The following is a 26584-nucleotide window of genomic DNA, read 5'->3' on the forward strand; positions in this document are numbered from 1 at the left end:
ACAATACAGCAGACTCAATTCCGCCAATCAGGGTCTAACTAGTGTCTAGATCAGATCTGACAGGATGTGGGATGAGCTGAAAAGATAAAGGTTTCAGAATTGTCTGAACCTTATTAACTTTTCTCTTCATATCTTAAGAAAATGGGTTGAGTTCCTTCTGTCAAGATTTCACACTAATATTGCAATAAAAGCAGTAGTAATAACAATGCAAATGCTCACAGTGGAACATATACTCATGAATTTCAAGAACACCAAGCAGCTCAGAATAATGTTGTACATACAAGGAGTGTGACTAGACACCAAGTACATGCCTTCCTCAAAGATGTTGAATCAGGTGAATTTGACCACACTTCAGGATTTTCAATATGATGCAGATTACATTCTTTAAGAATAACTGCTGCAATGTTGACCAATACCACACATCTATTTGATAGTAAGTCTTGCTTCATTGTTAACTATCCTGTGCCCCTTTAGCAAAAAAGGGCTGCTAGTTCATTAATGGACAGATAACCTCCCAGTTTCTGCTGCTTTATATCTCTCTCTAAGCACCCAACTGTTTTCTCCTGTCCTCATGATACAGCCATGTCCTTCACCTACTTATCCCTTTATGTCCTACCAAAAGCTGTCTCTACTTTGATGAGCTGTAATGGGGAACACTTATTCAAAAAAATGTATTCATCCCACATGCACAGCCTTATCAGGACCCTTAACCCTTAGAGGCACTACTGAGGTATCAGAAGTTGGAAGATTGAAAACAAATTAGAAAAAAAAACTACAAAGTGATCTCGGAGGCAGACAGCCCTTCACGTGGGGTCTAACATAAGGGAGGTCCTCAAATCTTCTCCATTGCTCATGTCGTTCAGAAGCACACATTAAATAAACGCTTGTCAGTAAAGATGACAGCAATACCCAGCTTGAGGGAACCTGGCCACCGGAAGGCTAAGATAATCAAGAAACTTAAAGGACCATTTTTACCTCCCCAGTGACCTGTGACATTGTACACACAGGTTCAGGGAAAGGACATGCAAGTGGGGTGACATCATTTTATAGTGAGTTCTCCCGTTTAAGACCTTACCTCCTACCCTGTGTTTCTGTGCCAAATAATATGTTATTGCTGGGTTGAACCGAGGACGCCACAAACTAGATAAAGACCACTTTTCCAACTATTATAAAATACAGCCTGTTTCTTCCAGCCCCACTGATTTAGCAAACCTTCTCTGCCATGTATTTTATCGATGCACTGAGCACGTAATCTAATACAGATCCATTTGAAATTTCTTTTTCTCAGTCACTATCAGGAATATTGCATAGATTATCAACAAAGCCAAATATGTCACCCCCTGTTTTGGGGTCACTGTGATATGATTGAGAGGCATCAGGTCCACTCCTCCAGAGCCGGGTACTGACTTCATTTACAAGATACCCAAGATAAATATTCAGGAGATAAACTTATAAAGAATGTGTCTAAATAGAATTCACCCTTATATAGCAGGTGGTGGCTACCCAGTAACACTGAGCTGTTCGCGCCCCATGAGAGTAGAAGTTCGACAACTCACTATTTTAATGTTATGTGGAGTCCAAAAAGTAAAACAAGAATAAGCCACAAAACTAAAAAGGAAAAAAAGACAATAGGCCAACACCTAAGCATCGCTGCTATATGCATGCAATAAAAAAATTGACTGTTTTACTAATGTTTTTTTCTTTTCTTTTGTTCTCTAATAAGATGCCTTCCAGCTGTTAAGGCATTTTTTAAATTACCATTTATTTAGTTATTATTATTGTTTGTAACTGAGACCAGTAAAAATCACAACCTAATCAAGCACTCAAATCTCAAGCAGCTACAATGTTACATGACCACTTTATAACAGCAATTTAAAAAAGACAACAGAAAATAAATTCCTATCTAAATGGGAAGCCAAAGAACAGGGCAAAAGAAATAATTGATAGTTAATGATAAAATAAAAAATAAATGAAAAAGCGCGCTTTGTCACTAAAGAGAAAGGAACTATTTTTAGGCACACATGAACAATGTGCAAAGGCATTGTGCAGTCATACAAAGTGAACAGAGTGAAGGGAGACAATGGATAAAGTGGGCCTACCATTTGCCGCAGGCTGTAGGCTGTGGTGGGTGGTAGCAAAATGTGAATGACAGTTTAACCGATCAATGGCTGAAGCCTGCTGACCAAAAGCTCCCTGTATGTATGTATGTATATTATGAATTAATTTGTTGAAAAAACAAATGTCAAAAAATGAAAAAACGAAAGCAGCATAAACGGCCAGACCTAAAAAGGTGAAACGCCATCTATTCACTGTCCGTACAGTGCCACATATCTGTAATAGCTTGATTTACATTCTGTACATAGTACGGGCTCAGTATGGCTTGACTCTAAAAAGTTGCAAACCAACACCATAAAGCAGGTGTTTCTTATCTGTACCACACAACAGTAGAATTAAATCGTTTCTATAACCAAAATAACTGAGGGAAGAAAGGATGAAGGCAGAGATACATCTCCTACTTTCTCTGAAAGGAGTTTTCTTGCCCAAGAAAATGAGATGAAGGCACAGTGCAGGAACAATAGAAACAAGATAAGAACAAGATTTAAATGTTTGTTTTGCAGAAAGTGAGTCAGTGGAAGAACACAGTAAATAAGTGTTAGGCAATGAGAGGGACGAACTCAAGCTGGACAGGCTAAAGTAAATAAAGCCATCAAATAGAACGCCAGAAAATGTGAGTTACAACCACATAGCCTATGGTAAGCAATGGACGGAATACATTACTAGGTCAACTTTCTGAATGTCCCCAAGATGACTTTAGCAAACCGGATAGCTGGGCTGTCTGGTAGGCTTGCCATGTTATTTTATTGTTCTTAGCGAGCGTGCAGCTTTTTGCAATATTAGAAACCGATAACATGGCATAACCTGGCGGCATTCCAAATGCCTCGACTATAAGGATATTCTCCACAACACTATGCTAAGAGTATGAACACTTTGAAAAAATGTCTAATATTGGGTCATATTTAATCACTCTCACTCAGTGGGAGTGGACCTGAACAAAGAATGTTCTACATCAATTCATGGGCTGCAGAACAAAGTCATCTGGTCAGAAAATAATTATTAACTTTTCTGTGACGAGAGACTAGGCCTTTTCTCTCTTTGCTCTGGGAACAATGTATGGTACCCTAGACAGAATCTTTTACCGAACAGACCACAAGTGAAGAGTCCTCAGCAGCAGGGACTCATGGGCCGTCTAGTCCCAGAATAACAGTGAGCGGATTGCTGCATTCTGTAATCTGCAGGCAATTTAACAGATATCCAGGACTCTATAGATATATTTCATCTGAGTTTCCAATCTGGAGCATACCATGGGTATCATTGCTTGAATTTTGCATTAGAAACTAAGAAGAGGAAGATCTTGTTCTTAGTTTGAAGAATCCAGGTGTGACAATACTTGGTGGGACACTGCAGCTTCCATTTTGGAGGTAAGGATCTTTACCTCTTTCTCTGTATCAGGACACAAGCCCAGAGCATGTGAATACATTTCTGGACATTCATGTTTCTGCTTCTCCTTCCTTGGCCTCGAGTGTCTTCATCATAAGACAGTTTTATCCCAAGAATGTTCTTTCTGGTTGGCTATACATTATCTTTATAGGATGACGTGCAAACATTCTCAAGCCATTGAAGTAGTCAAATGGTATATGTATTAAAAAAAGAGAGGAATAGAGCTAATCTCTGACACATATCACTTTTTGACATCTTGAAAGTGAAAAGAAAAGAAATGCTGCACGCGCAATTGTTTTGGTTCTGCACTGCAAGAATGATTGACTCCAGTTAGGCATACTTCCTCTACACCCCCTTCAACTAAACTGTGGTGATGATTCCAAGGTCAACATTGTCAAATACAGTTTATAGCCCTAATTAAATCAGGGTTCCAATACTGCCTCCATCGGCCTCCAAATCAAACTCATCCAAAATAAACATATTTATAGACCCTGTGGTATGAAAAAGTCTAAAACCTAACGTCTCATCCACTAAAAGGTTGTTCAGAAAAAGAAAAAAAAATGTTATAAGGATGAAGGTGGTCCAAAACAACTTGTACCAACAAATTGCAGGTAGAGGGCAAGTTAGAAACATGTTGAAAGCTGGCCAATTATGTGGGTCAACCTAAGGTGGAGAAGTGTGGCTCAATGGTTAGATCGGCAGACCCTGATGCAGAGGTCTAGCCCGGGACCAGGGTTCAATTCCCCGCCTCGGTGGGTCTTGGGCTAAAAAATTCCACGGACCTGATAATTCTCGCCTCGGTGCCTATTCCAATCATGGAGTCCCACTCTGCAACTCTGGGCAATAGCTTGCTTAATCTCCACAACGGCCCCCACAACGCTAAGGATGCCTGGCCTCCACCTTGGGGGTGCCCAGGAGTGGACACCTCACAGGGAAAGCCAGGATGGGTTCCACAGCGGTATTCGTACAAGCGCCTTGAGACCCTTGCGGGTGAGTAGTGCGCTATACAAGTATCAATTTACAATTTACAAGCATTCTTTAACAGGTGACAAACCAAGGTCTCCTCAGACTTTACTGACACTACCTCCTCCTAACAGATATGCAATAATTGTTTCTCTCAGTAGCTCAATGATGATGAACTAGCTAGATAAATGAATACTGTTTGGGAAAGATACTATGGTGGGAGGATGAGGGCTTGCTCTTTTGCCTATATTTAAAATTGTGGTACAAAAGGGGGTGGTGATGGACGGAGCATCTGAACCAATCAAACACTCACACCCAGTCAACAGATCTGGGTTTAATCCATCACCGTTCTTTAGGCCACTCTGCCACCCCAGTTCAAACATGGCCATATGCAAATCAGTCTGACCCTGTGCCTCATAGGAACAGTCCAGCCCGAACTGCCAAGCCATGCCTTCCCTGGACCGGAAACAAGCTTCCGAGGACCGGTTTCTGGCATTTCAGCCGTCTTCAGCCCGGCTTGCTTGAATCCAGTGGCAAAGTGAGCAAGGGACTTACGTCTGAGCATACCGTGCTAACTTATGGCGAACAAAGTGGTACAAAAGGGGGCGGTGATGGACGGAGCATCTGAACCAATCAAACACTCACACCCAGTCAACAGATCTGGGTTTAATCCATCACCATTCTTTAGCCCACTCTGCCACCCCAGTTCAGACATGGCCATATGCAAATCAGTCTGACCCTGTGCCTCATGGGAACAGTCCAGCCCGAACTGCCAAGCCATGCCTTCCCTGGACCGGAAACAAGCTTCCGAGGACCGGTTTCTGGCATTTCAGCCGTCTTCAGCCCGGCTTGCTTGAATCCAGTGGCAAAGTGAGCAAGGGACTCACGTCTGAGCATACCCTGCCAACTTATGGTGAACAAAGTGGTACAAAAGGGGGTGGTGATGGACGGAGCACCACCCCCTTTTGTACCGGGCTGAAGACGGCTGAAATGCCAGAAACCGGTCCTCGGAAGCTTGTTGCCGGTCCAGGGAATACATGGCTTGGCAGTTCGGGCTGGACTGTTCCCATGAGGCACAGGGTCAGAATGATTTGCATATGGCCATGTCTGAACTGAGGTGGCAGAGTGGGCTAAAGAACGGTGATGGATTAAACCCAGATCTGTTGACTGGGTGCGAGTGTTTGATTGGTTCAGATGCTCCGTCCATCACCACCCCCTTTTGTACCACTTTGTTCGCCATAAGTTGGCAGGGTATGCTCAGATGTGAGCCCCTTGCTCACATTGCCACTGGATTCAAGCAAGCCGGGCTGAAGACGGCTGAAATGCCAGAAACCGGTCCTCGGAAGCTTGTTTCCGGTCCAGGGAAGGCATGGCTTGGCAGTTCGGGCTGAATTGTTCCCATGAGGCACAGGGTCAGACTGATTTGCATATGGCCATGTCTGAACTGGGGTGGCAGAGTGGGCTAAAGAACGGTGATGGATTAAACCCAGATCTGTTGACTGGGTGTGAGTGTTTGATTGGTTCAGATGTTCCGTCCATCACCACCCCCTTTTGTACCACTTTGTTGCCATAAGTTGGCAGGGTATGCTCAGACGCGAGTCCTTTGCTCACTTTGCCACTGGATTCAAGCAAGCCGGGCTGAAGACGGCTGAAATGCCAGAAACCGATCCTCGGAGGTTTGTTTCCGGTCCAGGGAAGGCATGGCTTGGCAGTTCGGGTTGGACTGTTCCCATGAGGCACAGGGTCAGACTGATTTGCATATGGCCATGTCTGAACTGGGGTGGCAGAGTGGGCTAAAGAACGGTGATGGATAAAACCCAGATCTGTTGACTGGGTGTGAGTGTTTGATTGGTTCAGATGCTCCGTCCATCACCACCCCCTTTTGTACCACTATATTTAAAATTGGTCTCTTGTTATAAAATGGAAAGAGGTTAATGTCATAAATTGAGCTATCTTACATTCTTTTATCTAGAGGACGTTAGTTCCTTCAAAGGCTATATTGAGTTATTTTTCCTCATAATTTTCACATAGATTTTATCAATCTTAGAATGTTGCAGCTGTATCACAAAGCACTTTGAAAAAGGGACCTAAGTGGATAAACATCTGTTTGTGCAACTGCTGCAGATATTTCATAATTCCTCCAGACTGTGATATTTCTGTTTTAAAGAGAGCATGTTTTCCTCTCTTCACCTATCATTTACAGGGACAAAGAAATTTCAAGACAGCAAGTCTACTTTCCTAATCGTATTTCTGACATAATTGAAAAAAACATGTTTTGATCATTTAGGTATTGCTTATTGGAAATTAAAACATGGCTACCCTCAAGTATAGGGAAAGTGGTTTATATCTGGTGCATTGAGCACAAGAAAATGTTGGATACACTTGTAATTCTCTCCCAGTTGGTGTATGTTTTTGCTCTGTGATCTCCTACTTGATTTGTCTCGCTCTAGCTCTTTCTTCCATGATCACTTTAAGGAGCCATCTAGTGTTTCCACCTTTGCTGTAGTAAGCACCTGTGATTCTTTCAGATCACTCTTTCTTAACAACTACTTCCTTCTCCCTGAGTCATCCAGTTTAGCAATCTCTGCTCTCATGGCTTTTTTTGACCAGGTATTGGCTTCTGGTCCTTTGAGTTTAGCTGCATCTGCTGTTGTGGTTATTTTTGGCCAGGGATTCGTGTGTGTACTGTCTCAGTTAGCTTCTCTGCCCTGCGTGACAGAATCTAATAGTGTGGCCAAAGTCACCCCACTGTGTGTAGGGATATTGACATATCTGATCAATGACTGGCTATATGCAATGTATTAATTTGTTATTTTAGGCATTGGGGTAGATCTATGAATTCTGCTGATGCCCGTGAACGTGAGTGATAGACAACACACATTTTCACTGTTAAATGAGAGAATAAGAAAAAATGCACACCTCATACAGACCCTTTTCTGTCTCTCTACACACAATTGATAAGTGCTTATCTCTTATTACAAGGCAGTGCTAGTTATTCTATCCTAACCCACCACTCACCTCCTACATCTAGCCTCGACATCCCCCACAGCTCACTCCACTTCCCACCCACTAATCCTGTCCAAGGCAGGTCAAGCAGGTGGTGAAGACAAATCCAGCTCTCCGTAAGCCAGAGGGTAAGCCGGGTCTGCTGACCCTGCCCTGCTAATGAGCTGGGACCTAATCTTATTATAACAAGGCATCTGTGTTATTAAACAATCAGCGTAACAGAGGTAATGTGCAAGTGTGAGCAGAAATGGGCACTGACAGTGGAGCTGATGCTGCGCCGAAGAGAAAAGATATTCACTGCTCCAATGTGAACAGGTTCCTGTTGGTCCAAAGTGGAAAGGTTCTGCTGGTCCAAGATTTAAGAGTCCATGCCAAATTAAAATGTATGGTTGGGACTGGTAAAAAAGACGGCCCTTTGTCGGTCCAAAGAGGAAACACCCTCACCAGACCTAGTTAGTCAGGTAGCCAGTGGTTCAAGGCAAACAGGTCGTCACTGGTCCAAGCCGGAGGGGTACTCCAATGTCCACGGTAGACAGGCTGTCATCGGTACAAGATGAATGAGCGTCACAGATCCAAGGTGGAAGGGCCTTTGCCTGTCCAAGATGAAAGAGACCTAACCAGCTACGGGTGAATGGACCCTTGAAAGCCCACAATGGATGGGCCCAAGGTGACAGAAAGTTACTAATTCAAGGTGTAAAAAACAAAGGGATCCAGCCTTATGGGAAAGTATAGAAGTGTTCCTCCAATGGTGGAAAGCAAACAGCTTTGTTTAAATACCCCTCACCCACCAAAAGGACCCTTGTTGGCATGCTTCATCATCGGGGTCTTCCTGCCCCACTGCGGGATGGGGCGTGCTGCGACCTACGACTACGTGGGAGCGCTGGTTATGAAAAACAATACTATGTGTGGTGTAGGAGTGTGAGTGGAAGGGTCAGAAGCGAGTGAATGGTGAAAAATTAAAAAATACCTGCCTCCGTGGAAAAAATAAATGTTAATGTTCGTTTGAGCTGGTATCGTTAAAAGTGGGGATGGAGATACTATGCTTTAATGAGCAGTGTTTCCTGTGTCGACATGTTTCGAAGCCCTCCCCTGGCTTCTCATCAGGACCTAGAAGAGATCCCTTCTACACTCAAATCAAAATAACTGTGTATTTACATATAATCCTAACTAAGTGGTGATCATAAATTTAACATGCACAGTATACGATACCCCAGTAGGTATATTGCTGAATGGGTTTCTTGTATCGCTCAGATATTGTCCCATGAGCCTTCAAATCAGGAGGGAAGGGGTACCTATAGTCACACAAATATCAAGGTTACCTCCTCACCAGGACACTGCCTCGCTGCGGCTCCGTAACAAGGTGGACAGTAATCTCTGGTTATAGGTGGGTGATCATTACTTGTACGAAGCAGATGGGCAGTTCTTCGCCTATATGTGTTTATGGGTGGCGGATGGAAAGGCAGATCTTACTGTCCTGGGTACAGAGGTGCTGGCTATTACATGATGAAAGGAAGGATCCACGGTACAACATGCGGACAAGAAGAGGGTATCAAATAAAACAAGTTCTGACAAAGCCATTAGGTCGCACACCTATGCGATGGCTTTATCAATGTTTTAAGACATGCTGCACATCAGAACGAGCTGCTGAGCAAAATGGCTTAAAGTTTTTTTTAAAATAGTAGTGCTGTGGTGTGGCCAGCACTGACCATGTCTTAGTGTTTGGTTTTTTATAAGTAACAATGACGGGGACGACGATGGGGAAAGCAACAATAAAAAGACAGGGGAATGGGGTGGATGTATGTGCAAGCAGGGATGGCGTGGAGGGGTGGCAGGACGGAGCGGCAACAACTCGGAGAGGTGGTGGGGTGGGAGGGGAACGAAGCAACACAGGCAAAAAAAGTACCTCCATCAGCGCAAGCAGTGGAGATATACTAATTAAGAAGAATAAACCTGTCCTCAGTCCCTGCGCCAGAGAATACACAGGAAGTGATGCCTTTCTAATTAGGAGGCAGCAAAGGAGAAGTGACACTGAAGCCAATGAATGTTAAACAATGTGCAGAAAAAATATCAAAGGAAAAATATTATGTGAATAAAATATCATGTCAAGAATATCAAGGACAAAAAATACTGACACAGTAAGTTTCAATAAGTAAGCAAAGTTTTACTATATATAACTTGCATATATGTAACGTGGCAATATATATATATCTTCAAGGTAGATAGATGTGGAGTTAGGAATAGTAAATCTATACTTACCTACTTGCACTAACCTTCTTGATATTGTGGTTCTCGATATTTTTTGACAAGATATTCTGTCCACAAGACTTATGTTTTGATATTCTGTCAGTGATCCCCCTCTTGTAAACAATAGTGCCTCGCAAGAGAGAGCACATGCGCTAGGCAAGGCTCACACAGGCTTGTTCCTAAAAAATGTTGAGGTATGTTGTGAGGGATGAATGTCAGAAACAGAAATTGCACAGGTGTCATGGAGCCTGACTGTGTGCACCATATCACAGACTCTGAGTTGTGCTCCTGGGATTAGAAGCTTTGGGGATGGTTGACTGGTGAGTATACATTAGAAATAAAATGGGGTAAATACAAAGGAGATCATGGCAGACAAGTGTTGCCAGCCCACCTCATCCGCAAAGTCCCCTTCAGCTTCCCAACTTTCCTAGCAGGTAGAAGAAAATAATGCAGGAGTGAAAGAGCTCTCCAACCCCAACGCCAGCAACAACGACATCATGCCTTCTCAAGACCTCTGCAACTCTCTGGCCACCTTTTTTCACCGTAAGATCGTCGACATACACGACAGCTTTGGCGCTCAGAACTCGTACCCCACCACCGAACCTACACCCCCCCACCACCACCCTGTGCGCCTGGACTCAGGTCAGCACGTAAGATACCACCCACACGATGAACACCATCCACTCGGGCTCCCCAGCCGATCCCTGCCCACACCACATCTTCAACAAAGCCGACTCCATCATCGCACCCAAACTTCGGGACATCATCAACAACTCCTTCATATCCGCCACCTTCCCGGAGAGCTGGAAGCACGCAGAGGTCAGGGCCCTCCTGAAGAAACCCACCGCAGACCCCTCAGACCTCAAGAACTTCCGCCCCATCTCGCTCCTCCCCTTCCCTGCAAAAGTCATCGAGAAAACCGTCAACAAACAGCTGACAGCCTTCCTGGAGACGAACGGCTCTCTCGACCCATCGCGGTCCGAATTCCGAGCTAACCACAGCACCGAGACCGCCCTCATCGCGGCCACCGACGACATCCGGACCCTGCTGGACAACGGAGAAACCGCCGCCCTCATCCTGCTCGACCTTTCGGCTGCGTTCGACCCGGTCTGCCACCGCACCCTGACAACCCGCCTCCGCCACGCCGGGATCCAAGGAAAGGCCCTGGAATGGATCACCTCCTTCCTCTCCGACAGAACCCAAAGAGTCCGTCTCCCGTCCTTCCTCGCAGAAGCCACCAAGATCATCTGCGGCGTACCTCAAGGCTCCTCACTCAGCCCCACCCTCTTCAACGTCTACATGAGCCCCCTCGCAGCCATCGCACGCAAGCACAACCTTGACATCATCTCCTACGCCGACGATACCCAACTGATCCTCTCCCTCACCAACGACCCCACCTCCGCCAGAGCCAGCTTCCAGGACGGAATGAAAGACATCGCAGACTGGATGAAGCTCAGCCGCCTGAAACTGAACTCAGACAAGACGGAAGTCCTCATCCTCGGCCCATCCATCTCCGCCTGGGACGACTCCTGGTGGCCCCCTGCTCTGGGCCCCCCACCCAAGCCCACGGACCACGCACGCAACCTGGGCTTCATCCTTGACTCCTCCCTCACGATGGCCAGGCAAGTTAACGCCGTTACCTCCTCCTGCTTCAACACACTCCGTGTGCTCCGTAAGATCTTCCGCTGGATCCCCACTGGAACCAGGAAAACAGTCACCCAGGCCCTCGTCACCAGCCGTCTGGACTACGGGAACGCCCTCTACGCTGGGACCACCGCCAAACTACAGAAAAGACTCCAGCGCATCCAGAACGCCTCAGCACGACCCGTCTTGGACATCCCCCGACACAGCCACATCTCTGCCCACCTGAGGGACCTGCACTGGCTCCCCGTCAGCAAGAGGATCACGTTCAGACTCCTCACCCACGCCCAAAGGATCTCCACGACTTGGGCCCCGAATACCTCAACAACTGCCTCACGTTCTACACGCCAACCCGACAGCTCCGCTCCGCCAGCCTCGCCCTCGCCACCGTCCCACGGATCCGCAGAACCACCACCGGAGGAAGATCCTTCACCTACCTGGCGGTCAAGACCTGGAACACACTCCCCACCCACCTACGACTCACCCAGGACCATCTCTCCTTCAGGAAGCAACTCAAGACCTGGCTTTTCGAGCAGTAGCAGCCCCCCCTCCCCGAGCGCCTTGAGACCCTAGCGGGTGAGTAGCGCGCTTTACAAATACTCTTGATTGATTGATTGAAGGAAAGGGCAAGGAGTGACCGAGTAAGGGCAACTCAGAAAACCCTTTTTTCTCCCGATTTACACCACACCATAGATGAGACGGGGAAGGGTAGCATTATAAAGGAGAAGTGCAGGGAGGGAAATAGCGTATAGAGCATTCTGCAGAGAGATAGATCCCTCCATCGCCGCCGCTGCTTGTCACAGCTAGATTAAGTAGTTTTTCTTCTGCGTTACATCACTTCTGCGCATTAAGAGGAGGCTATGGTTGGCAGATTTGTATAAAAAAAGACTCTTAAAAATTAATCATTAATATGCCTACACGTGTGCCTTCTTGCTCTTTGGTTCGTGGAAACTAAATCTACTCCATGGTTTGTTGTCAGCTTTGCCCTCTTCCCACTGCCTTCCTCCGAACAGGGCTGAAGGCACCTCACATGGTGTGAACTCTCGAGGGAAGGGTGGTGCACTCTGGTAGGAACATGCTTGTGCTTTGGGGAGTCGAGTATATTCGTATGTATAGTATGCAGGTATCCACCGCTGGGAGTTCCACAGAGCAGTCAGGTGATAATTGCTGCGCTTTCGTCTGCACAAAGATATTCCGGTTTTATGAAGCTAAAAAGTGGCCAAAAAGGGCGGGCTTTTACTTCCTGAAGAATGGTCCTGGACTTGTATTTCTTTAGCAACCACTCCATTTTGTTACTGATCGAATGGCATTGTGTGATGCAGATCTAACTTATAGCAGATTTAGATTTAAAATGCGCTAGATATACAAAATTTGGTATAAGCTAGAGCTATGTTCGATACAAATTGTGACTTTTTTTCTTGAAAGTACCAAATAAAGGGTATAGTAGAGATCTATTGTCCTAAACTAGGCTAATATGCAAACTATCCAAAATGGAAATACCATTAATCTGTTAAGTGGCATTCTAGACCATATGTTGCGTGAACTAGAGATTTCAGCACCAGAAAAGTCTCTCACATCTATGAAGTACACATTGAGGCGAGCACTGCCAATAAGTGTTTTCCCAATCAAGGCTTCTCTATTTAGAATGCATTATATTTGTTGTAATTGCGTTTATATAGCGCTTCCTACCCTTGACGAGGCGTTGAAGCGCTTTTCCGGCGAGTAGCCCGCTACTCCAGAACCCAAAAGGGATTAGTGGTGAATTAGTATAGGAATATATTAAATCAATTTGAGCAGTGGGCATGTAAGGTTGCTATTTGGACAGGTAATAACTGTTCTTCACAAAGGAAAAAATGATATTTGTAACATAGTGATGAGTACTTGACCAACTATTATTATGCATAGAATCTATTAATCATGCATTGTTTTGAATGTAACAAATATGCCAGATTGTGCATTTAATTACACAGCTGTATCCACAGTGGCACTTATTTATGAAGCCACGGTACAATGTATTCACCCATGTACCCTTCCCTGTCTTAGGCTAGATTCAAAAGTATCTACAGGTGCTTAAGAGCAACAACTTTGTGTACTTAGCTTCGAGTGGTGCCATTTTTAGGTCTTGTAGGTGTGTGTGTATATATATATATATATATATATATATATATATATATATATATATATATATATACACACACACACACACACAGATCTTTGGGTCAGACCTTTTCAACCACTGGTCTGAAAAACTTTCATTCACATTTGGCTTCCGACCACCACGCATGCAACAATGGATCTGCTCACTTCAGCGATTGGCTCTCTCGCACTATGAGTACTGGCATTTTAGCAGTTCACATGTCCATATTCAGCTTAAAAGCAGTACACTTCAGTGCCAGTGTGTGGGCCAAGCTCTCCTTTCATTTCCCATTTTTTATTCATTATTTTACTTTTAACTTCAATTTCATATGTAACAAAAAGAATAAAGAAAAATCTTAAGCACTTGTCAAATACACAACTACTGGCTTTGCCAATGCTTCTTTTTCTTATGTGTTCTGTGTTTACTTTTTACCCTCTACCTTTTTTCAAAACGTAAAGTCCTATTACAGTGCCATCAATGTCTTACAGGACCATACAACATAGAAAACGACCCCAAATCTTTCCCCGTGACTCATTATGCAGACAGTGGGCCATGTATTCTACTGTCCACTCCTGTCTCACACACCATGACTGAACCACACCGGAGGTTAAACGATGTGGTATTTCTGGACAACTCATTGAACTCAGTCTGAGGGGGAGAAATAGCTGAGTGGGACGATAAGCTGTAGTCTGCAGGTAACCCTGAGTAGGGTGACCAGGCGTCCCTGTTTTGCCAGGACAGTCCCTGTTTTTAACCAGCTGTCCCAGCACATTTCAAGAAATTTAGCTCATGTCCCCGTTTTTGGAGAGGGTCGACTGAAAACGGTGGGAGGTGTTTTTTATGTTTTACAAAGCAGGGATAGTTAGTAGTTGTTTCAAGAAAGCAATTTAATTAACAGTTAAGCTACTGGGCTTAAAAATTGCATTTTATGTATGTTCCGACTGCCTGTTCTGTAATTCTCTGCAGAGGAGCGCTCTCCTCGCTTGAAGTAAAATTGTAGTTCTTCTTCTATTTTTATGAAATGTCCCTGTTTTTTGCTTTAAAATTCTGGTCACCCTACCCGGAGGCCTATCAGTGAAAATTTACTTTCCATTTTCCACACAGGCCAGTGCCTTGCAGAGGGTAGTATAAGTGGAAAAAAGACATGTCAGGCATTTGATTGACTTTTCCCCACCCATACCAGATGGGACAAACAGTATTAGGAAATAGGCCACGTGCCTATTCGTGCAGCAAGGGCTTAACCCGCTGTGCAATGTCCTGTGGTTTGTTTGTACAGCGCGGAGGCCACAGCAGCGTGCTGTAAAAGGGGTGGTCAGTAAAAGATGGGTACACGTGAGGGACTGAGAGTGACAGACGAGACTGAGGAAACATGTAACATCATGCTAATCGCTCGTTTAGTAATTACTAACTTTCATACGGGTGGCGCACACAGTGATTGCGGAACCTACCTGGTCAAAATTTGTTACAAGAGGATATCTAATAAAGTGGTGTCTGAAGGGCCCGAAGGCCTGGGGTAGAGTCAGCCACGTGAGACGTACCACGAGGTTTACACTGTCCCGGTCCTGCCGGTAAACCTACTGGCCTGTCGGATATTCTCAGTAACTGTGCAGGCAAGGCGGCGTCCACGCTTAGCCGCGCACCTATGCATGCACGTGAAGAAATATCTTAAATGCAACGCCGGGGCCTGACAGGAGCTGAGGGAATGGCGGCGCGGCGCGCAGGCCGCGGCCAGGCCTAAGTCTGACTGGCAGCCTGTCCGGGCCGCGCGACTCTGACCTCCTTTGAGGGGGCTCCTTGGGAAGCGCCCCCCGCCAGGCGAGGCCGTTGCTCCTGCTCCCCGTCCCCCCTGCCCTATTCTTCGGCTCCTTTCTTCCCCGGGCCCCGGTTTGGCATGCCAACGCCGATTTAGGCCCGAACAAAAGCGCCTGCCGGTGACGGCTTCTCTTGGGGCCGGTTGTCATGGCAGCCCCGGCCCCAGGGGCCGCCGGCCTCCAATCACAGCTGCTCGCGCGGATTAGCATGAGCTCTAATGCTCTGCGCTGAACTACTCGGGGCACAGACAAAGGCACCCTGCTGGAACACGTCTCCGCTTCCCAAGGCTGGCTCCCGCCGGGGCCTGGGCGGCCGGTGCAGGGGACCCTGCCCGCCCGCCGCCCGCGCCCGCTCCCTGGCGCTGCCCGGCGCCCTCCACACGCACTCCGGGGCTTCACAGAAAGTTTAGAGTCCGTGGCTCAAAGGCCCCGTGGCCTTCTCATACTCTCGCGCGTCCCTCCCTCCTGACCCCAGTCCTTCGCGTCACTGCTTTCTGTGAACTTTTCAGCTCACTACTCGAAGTGTGTGGAAAGTAGGGATGGCTACCATTCCCCTCTGCCCGCAGTCCTGCCCCTTCCCTCCAACCTCTCTCTCTATATCTACATCTCTATATATTCACCATTGAAGGCTACCTCACTGCTCCCTGTTTACAGCTCATGACAAAAGGAGAACCTGCCCAGCTCCCCCTCTGCTCCACTCTGCCCGCCACACACAGTCCCGTCTCCCCGCCAGTGTTTTATAGTTTCAAACCCTTCACACAAAGGGCGCCGTGCCCCCCCCCCCCCGCTCTCTTCTGACCTTCATCTGGTCACCGCTGTTTCCTATAAAGGTTTCAGTCCGTGACTCAGCATGTGGAAATATCATGCCCTCTGCGGTCGCTCGTCAGTCCCTTCCCCTACCACCCTCTCCATCCGATGTACTGGCCAGACCCTTCCATAGGCACACCCCGATATTCGAAACCTCTCTAGCTCCCTGACGCCAACATGCCATCTTCTCTTCCCGCCACCGCCGTCCCTGTCTTGTTTGTTCACCATTCCGTGTGACTTCAGTGCTTCCTAAAGTTTTTGGGAGGTGACGAACTCCGCCTCCAGTCCTCCCTCCCTACCCTGGCACCTCACCGCCTTCTCAAGTTTTCAATATGTGACTTCAAGTGCCCGGAGAGAGGAATTTACCTCCTTCTCCACTCCACTCCACTCTAACCACTCTCCTGCTAAGCTTCCACGTGACGTCACTACTTCCTAAAGTTTCAAGCACATTACACATTTCAGGGAAAAGATAACCTTCCTCATCCCTTCTCCTCTCCGGTACCCTTTCCACCTTCCAGTATCCCTTCCACACTGCCTCACTGCTCCTTAAAGCTTTCGGCACCTGACAAAATGCAGAGAAATTGAACTTTTCAACACATCGCCCCTTCTCCTCAGTTTTACCCTCCCCGCCCTCTTATTACCTCCCCAGGCTACTCCCTCCCCAGGCTACTCCCTCCAGCTACCTACCTCACTGCTCCCTAAAACTGTCAGTACATACATACATACAGTACTGAGGAGGGACAATTGTGCTTTTCTAACTTCTCCCAAATCCTGTTTCCCCATAGCTTTTCAACAAACCGTGCCTACCTTCAACCACTCTTTTTTTTGTGTGCAGTTTTATATAGCGCGAACTCGACCGAAGGAATCAGAGCGCTTTACATGAGCACCAGTTGCATTACAGACGGACACATTAATTTTTTAGACACGGGGAGATTAAGTGACTTGCCCAGAATCACCGGATGCTTGTTGGACTGTGCATCTTCCTTTACTACAATGCTCAAGCCTCCCGCCACACTCGAGCCTGGTTTCCCATCCCCAGCTTCAAAGACGGCCGCTACAGCCGCTAAGCCACATCCTCTCTTACTAGCTCGTCTCAGCCCCAGCATCACTGCTTGGTAAAGGTGGAGGGTCGTGGCTCTAAAGTAAAGGATATGGAGACCTGCTTTCTTCGCGTGCCCTTATAATTTATTTCCATATATTGTTGGGTGCTGCATAGCACCTTGGCTAACATTTATATATAGTGCTATAGGATTTAACATGTTCGGCGCCTTGCCGTCGACGGACTAGCTGCCCGTCTCTCACCCCTGGTCAAACACACGGAGGACAACTTACATATGTATGCAAAGTCTAAGGATACATAAGGATGAGAGCTGCAACACAAGGCAGGCTGCAGAAGCCAAAGAGGGCTTCGTTTCCGGGTCGCGACCCCATTTACCGTGACGCTCCTCTTCTATCTAATTGAAGAGTTCCGGGCGAAAGTTAGCACAAAAACATAGACAGGGAGGGTGGGGAGTTAAGACACGGGGGGCATGGGAAACACCGAGTGGGGTGACCCCTAGTAAAACATAAATACATAACAAAAAACCTTTGGCAAGGATTTCACTGCAGGTAAGTCGGCGACTTACAAGCATATACAGACGTTTACACGTGACTGTTTTAAAATGAAATACATACTTGACATTTTTTAGCTTACTTGATTGCATTGTTTCTTTGTAGTTGAATATTTCTGCTTATTTTTTTTGTCCTTGCAGTTTTCCGATACTTTCCGTCTAGGGCACATTTATGAATCTGGCCTCAATACACGAGAACAAGTGCCCTGCCTGTATCCCTTACCTGGTAACCTGAATTGTGCGGAGAGTGACATATCCTTCCCTCCTTTCTCCGCCCCATTCCTTTCAAACAAAACCCTTTTAAGTGGCAGCCAGGAAGTCAGCAGGCAGCTGGATCTCAAACACTCATCTCTGCTCAGGTTTCTGTAACATAAACCCTAAACCACCACTGCTCAAAGTGCCATAAAACAATCAAAGGCTGAGAGGAAACACCTTGTAGGCCACTGATGTGTGCACACCCCTTCATCCCCCAAGGGTATTCACCAGGTGGGCGCACACACATCCCCCTCATCAAAACCCCAAAAATAATTTACAGGTTTACACAATATTTAACAAAGGCAGCGGTATAATAACCACCTAGATCAATCCCAGCAGAGCAAAAACAATCTTAAGAGCTATATCTCTATACCAATCTCTGCAAGGAGGAAATTCAGCCAAACGTCTATTAATGGCAATACTCACTGCCTGTAAACTCAGACAAACACACAGTAAAGCCAAAAATCCCTGACGGGAAATCTAGTATACCTTATCCGTTTCAAAGCAATACAGGCAGTAAACCCAGACAAACATCTATTTATGCTAATCATTATAGGTTGAACTCAGTCACTCATCTATCCATGGCATAATTACTAACAGGAAATTCAGTCAAATAACTATTCATACCACTCACATTAGGTAGGATCCTCAGCCAAATACCTATCCATAGTAAGCATTTGCACACATGCTCATACACAAATACACACACTCAGTCACTCGCCCACTAACTTTTGATGATGCCCCCGTCAGACTTTCCTGCTTTATTCACTAGCCATCTTTTCTGGGTAGGCCCCCCTATCATGCTTCCCTTCTATTTCTTTGCATAATTCCTGTTAGTGCCATGTTCTCCTTGAATGCCCCTGGCACTCAGGCCAGCGCCCCTGCAGACTTTCCCTTTCTCCTGTCACCAGCCATGTTTTCATATTTCGTCTTCCTGTGGACCTTCTCTACCACGCCATTAAAGGCCTCCGGGAAAGTGGCAGCAACTAGTAGGGTCATCTAACTGTGGGCCCCAACCAACACTCTACGATGACTGGCTGGGCCTGATAAGGTTGGCAAGCCCATTACCTAAAAGTTCTGCAGTCAAGAGCATCTGAGATGAAGGGTGACTGCGTGCAGTGTTTCCAGTCTTTGGGCCTGGAAGGCCAGAAGACAACGACTTCAACTTTCCTCATCTGCCCCTTCCTCATGTGAAAGAGCTGCTAACATACTGAATCACCTTACAGTGATCTGTCATGTGCCAATGAATATAGCCTACAATATGGCTACATTAATATAACAACAAACTAAAACCAGTTTTGCCGTACAGATATTTTTCGGATAACTTTGTATTTTTTTAGGTTCTATTATTTCCCTTGGGTGTTCACCTTGCATGTTCTTCCTACCATAAAGTTCAATTCATCCACACCTACTTTCTGAAATGCTCACATCTCACACTATACATTTTCTACTGGCTCTTTTTTCTTCATACAAGAGATAAATTCTGAGCACATCTGAGTTAACTTATTGCATACCAGTGATACTACAAATATGCAAGAAGAACCAGATAACTCTTTACCATGCTGCACTTATATCCTCAACACACACGCAACACAGGGGAGAGAGGTACCACCCTTCCCTTCCTCCTCCCTACTTTAACATTAATTCACACCAAAGAAAGGAAGTGGTATTCCAAAATGAACTATTGTCTCATAGGCAGCAGCTCAATATTCTACAACAGGAAATGCCTTTGAGTTCAAATACAGCTCTCACACACTAGATAGTGTCATGCTTCATCTTAGGGTGCGCATCAACATCCTGACGCAGACCAATGTACAGAATCCTGACATACCCTGTGTTCCAGGTAACAACATCAGGGGAGACCCTATGGGAATCTGCTTGCAACCTGAATGCGAGTTGAACCCATCTTGCAATGTGTTTTCACTTCTTCAGGCTAAGTTGGGAAAGTATAGTTCCCTATGCCAAGCATCTCTCTTACTTTAGTTGGCATCACTGTAATACAGACTCTGCTATGGTTGCAATTGATTGTGTAGTGCTCTCTAGTGGCAGACTCACTGTCCAAAACCAGCCCATGAAGATATTCTACAAGAACCCGACTTGAAGGAGAAAATAATCCTGATACCAGTGAGTATTCCTGCTTACTGAAATGGCACATAATCTATATTGTAGTATGAAAGGGCTTAGGGCACACTAGGGATTCCTTTACATTGCAACACATCACTTAAACAGATTTTCCTTCTGACTAGCTCTAGCCATGTTTCCATATATCCCCAATCCTGAATCCCCTTGACCACTCCTACAGAGGTTGCCAGGAGACTCGCTCCAAGGGTACTGTAACTGAGACCTCTGATCATCCTTCTGCATTGATATTTAGGGTCTACTCTATGACCCTTTCCCCTTCATTCTAGGGTCTCCAGTTCACCTGGGTGTACTCTGGTTAAGGGAGACTTAACTAAATGGATACTTCCTAGAGGGAATCCCCTGCTTGGAGATGGTGGGCATCGACAGCCATGGGACAGACTGCTATTACCAATCTGTCTTTACTAAACAATTACATAATGTACTGTTAGTGTCGTCTAAAGTATAAACCAAGGCCCTTATGTGTTTCAACCCATTCCCCTGTAGACAAAGAATGGGTAAAACTCTTTGATACATCAGACTCCAAGTGTCAAGCATTGCATCCAACGTTCCGGGTCACATTTTCTTTCGAAGCAGTGGCGAGGTCTACTCCTTAACATTCCCACTTGATATAGCGTTCGTTATTTCACATTATTTGCTCTTTCTTGCAGAGCTATACATCATCCAAAACAATACATTAGATTAGGGATACTTCAAGTACGCCCCGGGGGTCCCACAGACACCAAACGGCTCGCATGTAACTGCATTACTTGCCAACGACAAACGCCACTTATAAATATTTAGTTCAAATAAGGAGACAAAATACTACACAGATAGCGAGATGCAAAGCATCTCAATGCTTTGGCAGCTATCACTTTTCTCCCAAAAGTACTTGCCAACAAAATACTGCACAGGGAAACATACAACAGAACACATGCAAAGGTATAGTTCACAAAGATCCAACACAGCTGAGCTATGCCAACAGCACCAATCATCAAGAAACCTCAGACAAAATACAATACAGAACAGCTCAAACATAGCTCAGATACTCCATAGTCACCTACTACAAACAGTTGAGTCACGTCATGTATAGTACAATTATCTAAAGCTATAGCTGTCCCTATTCATAAAATAAAAGGCACATTACAGCCCTAAACGATGCACAATCAATCAGTAAAGGTTTCCAGACTAATTTCTCTGACATCGATATCATACATTCATAGCCTCATTCAAAATACCCAGTTAGCAGTATCACTGTTTTTTTGGGTTATTTAGTAATCCAGCAATCAACCTCCTAATATGCAGGGCATACCACACACGTTTAAATCCATACTAACACCTTTATAAACGAATAGCCACAAAGATCAACACTTTTGAAACACGGTACATAACTGTTTCAGAAAACTACACAACAATCAAGCAGAATCCCAAACTAAGATCAAATCATTTAAGTAAGCCTCTGGAAGCATATCTAATCAATGCCCTCTAGATAAGGGTCGCCTACAAATAAGACAACTGCACACACAAACGGGGTATATCTCATCCTACATTTGTCACTAACAACAATCACATCAGACTGCCCCATTACAAAATAATTATTGACACGTTTAGTGCATAAAAAAACACCTTTAAAGTTCATATATGACACACTCAATTAAATAGCAAGCAAGTTCTTACTGCATACGTTGTTGACCATACAGTGTATACAGATGAATACATTACCCAAACTAACTCACTCTGGATGATCAGAGGTTGGGAAATCCAATCATAATAAGGATACAAGTTTAGGGAGGCTATCACAGAACTCATAACCGACACTCACTAAAGAGAATTAAGACCATGTTAGAACTTTTTTCCCTAAAAGAACCCTTTTCCAACAGTGCATCTTTTTAATTGCATGCCATCTGTATATTAAGGATTCACAAATTTTTGATTGTTCTCATCACATCTTATTGTTGTGATAAATAGTGGTGTGACGCATTAACCAAATCTTCAATTTTTCAATAATACTACATTTATCTGGCCCCACCAAGCAGCATATCACTCCCTTTTGCAGTCAGGCAAGTTTGAGAAAACATCTGTGGACAAAAAACAATCATAGTTTATTCTGACCTTCCCCCTAGATACGAAAACTCTTTTCAAATAATATCCACACTCCTAGAGGTTACAGACTGAAGGAGAAGCAGGCCTCATTTCACAGGAAGCAGTCTCTAGCTTCGAGCTAAACGTAATCATACATACCTTGCCAAACTGTTCAAAGTATTGCTTTACATCCTCCACCGTGGTATTCACTGACAAACCACCAACAAAAATCTTTTTCGTCCGCGTTACCATCTGAAAAATAGACAAAAAACACGTTAGGCATGGATAAAAGGAGCCCTTCCCAAAGTCTGGCTCCAGTCACCAGCGGTTGCGTTAAAGCGAGTATTTAGAAGGGCATTCGTCTGGCAGGTTCTACAGCCTATGTAAATAGTATTTTCAGATGATGAAGAAGGGGCTGCATTACAGCCATTTTGGCACAATCATAGTGGCAGTGGAAATGAGATCACCGGCTCTATGACACCGACATAGTTTCATAGGAAATGGTATCACATGGCCCCTGACCTGCTATCTCACAAGAGGCATTATGCAAACTTTAACTCTCATGACATCAAAAGAAGTTAATAAAGATTATGTGATACATCAAACCAATAAATAATGCTCAAATATTAGCTAGAGTGTAAAAGCAGGCAAAGGGCTGACAAAGGGAGTCTGTGGATTTGTGGTGACACAAATAGCACAATTGCCACCAGTTACTGTGCCACAGAAAGAGTGCTCATTAGCTCCCTGGTGGTTGCTCCAGGTGGTGGTAGAGAACAAAACACGTCTATCCCCACACGATGGCAGGCAGAAATACTTCAGCAGGCTAAAGAAATGATTTTCCGTGTCAACAATACACCTTTGGGAGCCAGAGCTGGTCAGCGCTCTGCTGAATGGTTAGTGAGACAAGCAGGACTACATACCAAGCAAGCAAGCATCAGAGTCTGGCACTTGTACCCCAAGGCACTGGGTGTGTTTATTAAGAGGTAGAATATTAGTTGGGAGCGGTTTAATGACAAGAGGAATGCACAGAGCATGAGATAATGAGGACATACAGAAGAACATTTAGGCAACATTTTCACGTTGAACACTTTTCATTGGTTCGCCTCATTCAAGTGGTTATGATAAAGCTGAGGGCATGAGTAAGAAATAATGTTTGTGACCACAAAAGAAAAAAAGCTCGGATCTAGGCATACTTGCTCATCATCATATGATCCAGCATGGGCTTGCCTAGCTTTTAGCCGTAAAATCAATAAAAGCCAAACGAGCAGGATCTCAGAAAGCGCAACAGCAGACCTGAATAGTGTAAAATTGTCTTAAACAGGCAATTTTTAACTGGATTGAACTCTAGGAATATTTTTTGACATTCTTACGCCTGGGTCACATAAAAATAAGAGGTATTCGTAAACATAGTTTGTGTGCTATGCATTGACTGCAAACGGATCGTGTAGAAGATCATAAAAAGGGGATCAGATGTAAATTTCACACTTTAAGAAAAAGGGCTTGTCCATTCTTCAGTGTCCAACAACCTTAAGGTTACCATCTTTCTTCCATTGAGAAGTAAATCGGTTAACGTTGCCTGTCAGAATTCAAACCAATCCCTCATTGACAGCATGTGTTTGAGCTAAGACCTACCTTGCTTTTATTTAGTTACTTATTCACAAATTTCTATTTTAGATTTTTGGCATGTTTTTGGTATTGTTTTTATTTAATGAGTTTAAGCTTTTCTACCATATACACTACATAGAGTAACATTGAATACAAAAAAACAAAGTTAGCATCGGAAGGTATATTTACAAAACTGAACTTGTTATAAAGTCCAAACCAGTAGTATGTGGCATTAACCTGCGGTATAATAGGATCAGGTAGGGAGGGACATAGTGTATATGGGGTTGTGTGATCTAGAGGCACATCATGTCTAAGATGATCAAATATCAGAAATCAACAAGAACTGGAGTACAAATGAATTGAGGCTTTGCACAAGAATCTAAACTAGAAGCATCACACACAAATGTTTGTCCGGGATCGCTTCCTCATGAGATTCACTGCGGATCATGTTTTTTTTGCTGAAGACCCTGGCTGTCGTTAGCAGAGTCAGTCCCCAATACCAGAGTCTCAAGGGGCTCCAGAGAAGCAGCTCTTCATTTCCAGGTGGGAAGGCTATTAAGTGTCTGGGGTCGTTGCAACCTGAAGACAAAGGTGGGGTCTTCAGTCCTGTGATTCCAAACAATTAGTTTGCTGCGGTGGGTTATAGAGAGGAAATATGTGGTGTCACAGCCTGCAGGATTCTGGGACTACTTAGTCTCACATAGCCATATCTTTGTTTTTTTGTCCGCTTATACCTGAATTGTCTGATAAGTGGGAAGCATGGTTTGTAACCATGTCAGAGTGATGGCATTACTGATGAGGTCAGGTGCGAAGCAAGAGAGGACCAAGCAGACACCTGTCCATCTAATGTTCACCTATCAAACAGCCCTTCTTGCAATCAATGCAGCGTCTATAAGGGTATCTGACCCCTCTGCAGATTAAATATGCATGCCTCTGCTGTCATTAAGGGTATATATAGTCGATATAAACATACATCTGTATAGAACAGGAAGTTACGCTGGACACTGCGTACACCCAGAGCTTACTTATCAAAAATAAATAATAATGCTTAGCTGTGCAGCTTAGTGACACACAGCCCAGAGCAGAAGAGCAGATGGCTCGGTGACAAGCAGAGTGGACTGCAAAATCCCGTGCACATCCGTCCCTTTTCATTTAGTAATCCTTGCTTGAGAGATAGAGCCATGCCTGGCACACGGCGGATCCTGGCAACAAACACAGGGGAGGGCTTTTAGTGCTTATATTCAGGCATTTGATTGACCCATTGAGTGTGGCAGTCGCTTTATTGAATTAGCCATGGTCAGAGGGAAGAGAAGTTGGCACAACCCTACTGGGGTAAGAACTTTAACACAGTTACACAACTTGATTTAACCAATCAAGGTATCTAAGAAACTTACGTCGGAACCCTTTGAAAGGCAACCTGTGGAATTCCAAACGTGCTGGGAAGCCTTACTGACAGCTGACTGTATGCTATGTAAGTGGCATATAACAAAACCAATACTGCCTGCAGTATAGCTGACCAGAGTGGCCAACATGAAGTACCACTAGCACCCGCAGAGCATCGCTGTAACAAAACACATCCCACCAAGAACCCATCTTTAGAGCTCATCAAAATCATTACTAAATCTACGTAAAGCACAACCCCTGTGGGAAAGTCCGTGAGGAACTCCAAGCTGCAACATGTTTAACATGTCTGACCATGGCCTGGGAATGGGATGCTCTATTTTTGTTCCGGAATATGCTGCGGCTCTATTGGCTATCTAGATTGAGGGAACCCTCCAGGCCTTGCGAGGTGGGGTACTTTAAATGGAGGCCGAGTAGTGACTGGCGTGCCCCTGTAAATCTGACTGCTCGTTTTTTACATATCAGCTTGTGTGTTGTATCTCGTTTGCAATTTAAGTAGCTGATTGACAAAGTTCTTTTTCTGTCGCAAGTAGGCCAGGGACCCCATAACAAAGCCTAACAGGCAGAAAATGCAAAAGTCACAAAATCAAAAGATGCATAAATGCCATGCTGTGTTCATAACTTCTTTTATCCTCCGGGAGCATAGCATACATACACACTGAAAGCAGGTGACAAAAAAACAGGAGGGCGGGGAAAGGACTGAAACTGCAAAATATCCCCATTTGAATATGCAAAATCAGGGTTCAGATATCCTGCCCAAGGACAGGAAATAAAAATGTGTTTTACATCTACAAATGTGTAGATGTAAGGGAGGCCCTAGCACAAAAACAATCCTTTTATTGTTGCTCAGCACATCAAGGTGGAGCAAGAACTTTGCGTGAGACTCACGAGAAGTGGCAGTGAGTAAAAATGCACCCATTTTGTAGGAGTATTTAACCCCATGGACTATTTAGGCATGATGCAGGTGACAAGCTTGTGTATCACCAAAACAGAAGCATTTTACCACCAGAGCAAGTGCATTTTACTCGGTATGTTTACGCTTCAAAGTTGACACATATGTGAGTCAGCCCACAGCTGATTAAACCTTAAAAATTGCATACTAGTAGATTTGTTTCTGTTGCAGGTGGGTGTGATGGAAGAAACCACTGGCCAAGTGACAACCACACTGCTCGACTGTCTACCGCCCCCTTACAGGCCAGCAGATTAAAACACTGTTGTACAGGGCTGGCTAATGCTTCAGAGCCAAGTGGGATCTGTAATTATGCTACAGAGCTCAACTCAGAAAAATAACTAGATCTGGACCAAAAATATCATTAAGGGCGCAGATTTGAAGCAGCTCGGGGGAGGAAGGGTGGTGAAGAATGAAAATAAGTAATCTCTCCCTCTCTCAAAATCAGCAACATAAT

At 44.9% G+C, this 26584-nt stretch overlaps 1 protein-coding gene across 10 annotated transcripts in view; it reads right to left on the reverse strand.

Moving 5' to 3' along the window:
- Positions 1-26584, reverse strand: part of MSI1 (musashi RNA binding protein 1) — a 174134-nt gene that overhangs the window by 48984 nt on the left and 98566 nt on the right. For all 10 annotated transcript variants that reach the window (XM_078667677.1, XM_078667675.1, XM_078667674.1 and 7 more), the window contains one exon: positions 22332-22424. In XM_078667677.1, coding sequence (XP_078523803.1) covers positions 22332-22424 — 93 coding nt within the window. The remainder of the gene's footprint in view (positions 1-22331; positions 22425-26584) is intronic.

The sequence above is a fragment of the Lissotriton helveticus genome, chromosome 11, assembly GCF_964261635.1.
Source record: "Lissotriton helveticus chromosome 11, aLisHel1.1, whole genome shotgun sequence".
NCBI classification, from domain to species: Eukaryota; Metazoa; Chordata; class Amphibia; order Caudata; family Salamandridae; genus Lissotriton; species Lissotriton helveticus.